This window comes from Sciurus vulgaris (assembly GCF_902686455.1).
Source record: "Sciurus vulgaris genome assembly, chromosome: 11".
NCBI classification, from domain to species: Eukaryota; Metazoa; Chordata; class Mammalia; order Rodentia; family Sciuridae; genus Sciurus; species Sciurus vulgaris.
The window spans coordinates 109,286,917-109,292,916 of NC_136472.1; the positions used below are offsets into that span (position 1 = coordinate 109,286,917).

The following is a 6,000-nucleotide window of genomic DNA, read 5'->3' on the forward strand; positions in this document are numbered from 1 at the left end:
AGAACCCGCCTCAAAATAAATAAAAGATGATGTGGCTCACTGATAAAGCACCCCTGGATTCAATCCCCAGTACCCCCACAAAAGAGTTTAAATTCATCAGATGGGTGCTCCAAGTATCTGCACCTTTACAAATGGATGGATTGAGATGCAGAGAAGGTAAGTAACTTACTGAAGCTTCAGGATGCCTAGTGCAGCCTGGACTAGAACCAGGCAGTCCGACTCCAGAAACTCTCCTAATCCTACATCACGCTGACACACAACTAAGTGTAATACAGTGTATTCCAGACCATTCTTTGCTATCTACACAGAATATATTACTGGGAAAGTCCCTTTTATTAGTTTCACAAGGCTGCCCAAAGTGAGTAGTTTAAAACAACGGAAATTTGTCCTATTGTTCTGGAGAGCAGAAGTCTGAAATCAAGAAGGACCCGACCTTCTGGGCCCTCCAGGGGAGGATCTGTTCCATGCCTCTCCTGGTATCTGCTGGCTGCCAGCAATCACTGGTGCTCCTTGGCTTATAAATGTGTCACTCCCACCTCTGCATCCATCTTCATGTGGCCGCCTTTTGGCATGTTTCGTCTCTTCTGAGGACACCAATCCTACCCTGGTATGACCTCCTCTTGTTTTGTTTTGTGGGTGCTGGGCCTGGAACCTGGGCCTTGCACAGTACACCAGGCGAGCGCTGTACCACCGAGGCAGACCCCCAGGCCCTCGTCTTAACTGATTACATCTTCAACGATCCTGTTTCCAAATAAGGTCACATTCTGGGGCTCCAGAAAGGAATGATACCTTGGGGATAGTATTCAACCCAACAGACTATTGCCCCCGCCCCATTCACATCTGCCTCATATGCAAAATACATTTGCCCACCCCAACATGCCCTAAAGTTATCCCTTTCTAGCATCGACTCCAAATCCAAAATATCATCTAAATATAAACTAGAAAGTCCCAAGGGCATCGTTCAAATCAGATATAAAGTCTGGTGATGGCCTATTCTGGGACAAAATTCCTCTTTGATCACAGACTTAATAAAACATCCAACCACCAGAGTCTGGTTCCTGAACCACAGGAAGGACAAGGACAGAGACCTGTCCTATTAATAGGACAAACTCCAGTCCCTAGGATAGGACTTGGCAACCTGGTCATGCTAATTGATGTTTGTTGGACAAGGAGTAAATGCTCCAAAGATCACCTGAGATGATGAAAACATTTCTGAAAACCATAGGAGTAAACTAGTTTCTTTGGGCTGCACTGGGCTCATAGAGAAAATTAATCTAGTTCATGGATAACATTGTCTCTAAATGAACCTGAAGGAAAATGTGGGTCTGTTTTTCTTGAAGAGAATCCAAGCTGTAGGTACTATTTGGTCTGTCGTAGGAATGGAAGCATGCTTGCTACAGGTAGGAGAATAAAGTAGATGAGGTGGTTTTGGAGGCTTTACAATTTTATAAGCCAAAGAGAGACGGGAAAGTTCTGTTATGTCATAGTAAAAGCTAAGTGTCTCTCCTTGTACCTATGTCTTTCCCTTCTGCTTTCAGCTCCTGTTGATATCTAATGAGGAACGGCCTCCTGATAGGATCAGCTACCTAATTTGTAGGGCACAACAGCTCATCTCATTTGTACCAAGCTATATGTCAAGGCAAAACTAAAAAAAAAAAAGTGTGTGTGCTGGGGGGAGGTAAGAATTGAGCCACAGAGAGGTTTGCTACCTCATGCAGGATCACTTAAACTTGCTTATCTAAGCTACAACGGAAGTACTCTGGAACTCTGTGCCCTGAACTTTCAGTCTGAGCTCTTTTCACTGAACTGACATACCTGCTTGTGCTTTTCCTTAGAGTGATACTGTTAGACTTCTTCCCTTTCATGTAATCCCTGCCACAGTATCTCTAGGGGGTGTTCACATTTCTACCCTCTAGAGACAGCAGGTGTGGTTGCCACCCTCCCCCCCCCCCCATAAGGCCTGATCACCAATGGTCCCTGCTGGGTTACAACATAACCCCCCCCACACACAGACTCTGACCACTTGACCCCTTATCTCCTGTCTCTCCCCGCCATCTCAGTCACAGCATGAGGAGGGGAACTAGAGAGGTGCAGGTTGACGACAGTTAATTCTGTTGTTGTTTTTCTTGTTGACTGCACTTTGGTAGAAATGTGTTTTAACCAAATTATTGCAAAGCAGTGAGTGTTGCTCTGGCTTAGATAGTTGCAGCCAATTATGTTTAATGCGAAAGACAACAGCCAGACTATAATCCGCCAAGCAGCTCTGGCCTGCCAAGCTCCACTGAGTTGTGATGTGCTCCTGGACCCAGTAGCAGGGGAGCCCCGCTTTCACCACCAAGGTGGCATCTGTACTCCCTCAGCCACATTGTTCGCTGCCACCTTCTGCTCCATCACTGGCCTTTGCATATCATCTTGGCCTTGGCACACTTCTTTGTGATTCTCTGCCAGAGCAGGAGAGCTACATGAGGGAGAAGTCTCCTGCACACTAATCAGAGGTCTGGTCTGATCAACGGTTGTGGCTATGCTATGGGGGAAAGGAGCTTGGGGACACATCCAAGCTCTGCCACTTAACTCACTTAAGGGGATGGAGCTTTAATTTTGAAAATTTATAAAACGGAAGATATTATCTACCAATGAGTTGGCAGTGAGGATTAAATAAATTACATCATATGAATAAAAGCATCCAGCACATTGATACATAGAAGACATTCCATTGTTTGGCAAATGCAAAAAATAAGAGATTCCAAGCATTATTTTTGTCCGAGTCCAGTAGCAAAGGGCCCAGGATGCTTGTTTGTTCAACAAACATGTATTGCATACACACTGTAACACAAATCTTACTTTGGTTCCTTGGGGGATTATCACTGCCCCAGAGATGGGATGAGATGAGATCACAGTCGAGTGAAGGAGGCAACCCTTTGGTTTCTCTTTGAGAAAGATTAGAATATGTTTCTTAAAGACATCACCAGCCCAGTGCAAAATGGCAACAATAGTAGTGATTTTGTGAGATTCAAATTCCAAGCTGCAAAATCCACTTGACTCCCATAGTGCAGGCTGAGCTGAGTAGGTTCAGTTGGTTCCCACTTCAGGGGACCCCGCTTCCCCTTTCTCCCCCTTTCTCTGTGCTCCTTGAGACTGAGTTGGAGCCTACAGAGATGGAATCCCTTGTCATGTTTGGCCAGTGGGAGTAGGGCAGGAGCAGTGACGGGAGATTGGAGGGAGGAAAGGGAGGGGGCACTTACCTCTTCATTTGCCTCTGGTGGAATTCTTGCTAGATTGTTGTGTTCCTAGGAGAAAGTTAAGGCTCCTGTCCCACACAGCTTTCTCTCTCCTCAGGTTTGGCTACCATGCCTAACCCTTGGGCCCTTCACGCATAAGAGTTGTATCAGTTCAGAAAGCCCTATATGGATCTTCACCGTTTTTTTTCTTCTCTTATTTTTCTTCCCCAGTCCCTTTTATTCCTTATTTTAAGACAGGGTCTTACCAAGTTGTTGGAGCTGGCCTCACACTTGTGATCCTCCTGTCTCAGCCTCCCATGTGGCTGGGATCACAGGCCTCCTTGTAGTTTCTTTATACCCTGCCCACTCCTTGCAAATAGTCTGTTGAGCCCCTTGCAATATCCCCTTTTTATTGTTCTCTTTGTTCTTACCCAGACACTGATAGACCCTCAGGTGCTAAGGAGCTCACATTTCAAGTAAGGAAAGAGGCTGAAAATAATACCCAATATTGCATAAGTGGCTTAAGAGAAGGAAGGTTTTAATTTTAAAGGAGTTTCTCACCAAGTATGTGAATTTGGACAAATAATTCAACCTCTTTGCACCTTACTTTCCTTGTTTGTAAAATGAAGATAAAAATACATAGCTCTTAAAGTTTTAAGGATTGAATATTATAAGCATATGAAACAGTCCAGTGCCTGGCACATAGCAGGTGGGAAATAAATGCTAACTGCTTCTTCTTATAGCTATCATTAATATTAATATTGGCTATGTAAAAGCTTAAAGGATTTTCTCCCTCATTTCTAAACCACACAATAACCTCAAACATACTTCTAAGATAAACTACACAGACTTCACGTGGCATATGAAGACTTTGCATGTTGGGACTTAAGGAAGTATTCCTGGTTATGAATTTGGTCAAATGTTAGTCGATGAGCTTGGATTCAACAAACTCCTTGTTCCTGGCCAGGTGGTGATTCGCAGATGCCCATTGGCCTATGTTGTGAACTTGCTGATTCCCAGCATCTTCCTGATGCTTGTGGACCTGGGGAGCTTCTACCTGCCACCCAACTGCCGGGCGAGGATTGTGTTCAAGACCAGTGTGCTGGTGGGCTATACAGTCTTCAGGGTCAATATGTCCAATGAGGTACCCAGGAGCTCAGGGAGTGCCTCTTTGATTGGTAAGCAGCCTACGAGTCACCTGATGCTGGTGCCAAAGATCTGGTGTTGCGTTTCAGACTGGAGGAGGGAAAGACCCTAGAGACTGCAACTAACTCCACCTTCTCTGTTCTGGTGCCTTCTCCCAGGGGTCTTCTTTACAGTCTGCATGGCCTTCTTGGTTCTCAGTTTATCGAAGTCCATCCTGTTGGTAAGATTCCTCCATGACGAGTGGAGCAGTGGGCAGGAACTACTACCCCTCTTGTGCCTTCAAGGGGATACTGACACTGGTGGGTCTAGAATGGACCTAAGGGCCCAGCAAGCTGGAGTAACAGGTTTGTGAGAAGCCTTGACATCTCTCTAGGTCACCCTCAGCAACAGTGCCCATCCGCAAAGGACCAGGCCATTTATTGGACTTTGTGGATAATCTGAAGCACCTGCTTCTTAGTCCCAGCACCCTATTTTATATTACCTCTCTGGGGACTGAAGGTCACCTCAGGCTGGAAGTTATTTTAACTTGTTTAATTTTCCAGTTTCAACCAATTACCTACAGTGACTCAGTCATTCACTCTAGAGTAGTAAAGTTCTAGCATGTAAGCTTGCTCTCTATTTGGATTTACTCCCCCTACCTACTTCAAAAGAAAGAGAAAAAGTATAAGAATCATCCCAGTCCCTAAAAGTTCCAATTGAGTCAACCTGATCTGCTCACCATGCACACCCTACTTACACACTACAGCTCTGCCATGTTCTCCCTCCTTCAGTATAGCCATGCCTTAACAAGAAAATACGGTGATACTCCCAACCCACCCAACCCACTGCCTGATTTTGCCCACGACTTTCCTTGAAGGATGAGACTGTCAGATTCAACAGAAAGTTCAGGTGGGCCTTGGCAGCCCTTGGCTCACCTCAAATATTTTCCTCTAAACGTAGAGTCCCCAGTCTGTCAAGAGCACCAGGCCCAGTCAGGAACCCTGAAGGAAGTCTGGTTCCAGCTTCGATCCATCAACAACTACCTTCAAACTCAGGACCAGGTGGACCAACGGGGAGTTGAGTGGCTGGCACTCCTGTACCGCTTTGACCAACTGCTCTTCCGAAGTTACCTTGTCATGCTGGGGCTCTATTCTGTCACCCTGTGTTCTCTCTGGGCACTGTGGAGTGGCTTGTGAAAATTGAAATCGCTGGTCTCAATCAATGCATGTTCACAGTACTTAGGGAAAGCTGTGAGGAGATCAAAGGTGGAGGAACAGTAGGTCTAAATGATTCCTACCCACCATTGCCTCTTTTCATTGAGTCCAGGTATACAGCCTATGGGCTACGCAGCACTATATTCATGATGAAAATGTATAGACAGAATAAGGTATGTAAAATAAGCAAGTCTTCCCTCCCCAGTATCCACTGTGGGCCTTCTCAGAAAAGAGATCTGAAAGCATATACATGCACATATGTATGTTTAAATGGTTTTATAAAGTGTAAGATTACTCTATCTCTTAGTTCTGACTTGGTTATTTATTGTCATTCACTCAACAAAACCTTTATTGAGTGTTGATTAAGTCTAAGCATTATGTTAGGAACACCAGAGAATATGAAGTCAGTCACAGAGCACTCTTGATTTGATTCCCACGGTCAA

At 45.1% G+C, this 6,000-nt stretch overlaps 1 protein-coding gene across 1 annotated transcript in view; it reads left to right on the top strand.

Annotated features, from left to right (window-relative positions):
* Positions 1–5,596, top strand: part of HTR3B (5-hydroxytryptamine receptor 3B) — a gene marked incomplete at its 5' end in the record, with an annotated part of 29,751 nt that extends 24,155 nt beyond the window's left edge. The window contains 3 exons of the mRNA XM_079103577.1: positions 4,186–4,396; positions 4,523–4,708; positions 5,304–5,596. Of these exons, the coding sequence (XP_078959703.1) occupies positions 4,186–4,396; positions 4,523–4,708; positions 5,304–5,539 (633 nt within the window). The 3' untranslated portion in view covers positions 5,540–5,596. The remainder of the gene's footprint in view (positions 1–4,185; positions 4,397–4,522; positions 4,709–5,303) is intronic.
* Positions 5,597–6,000: the final 404 nt, after the last annotated feature.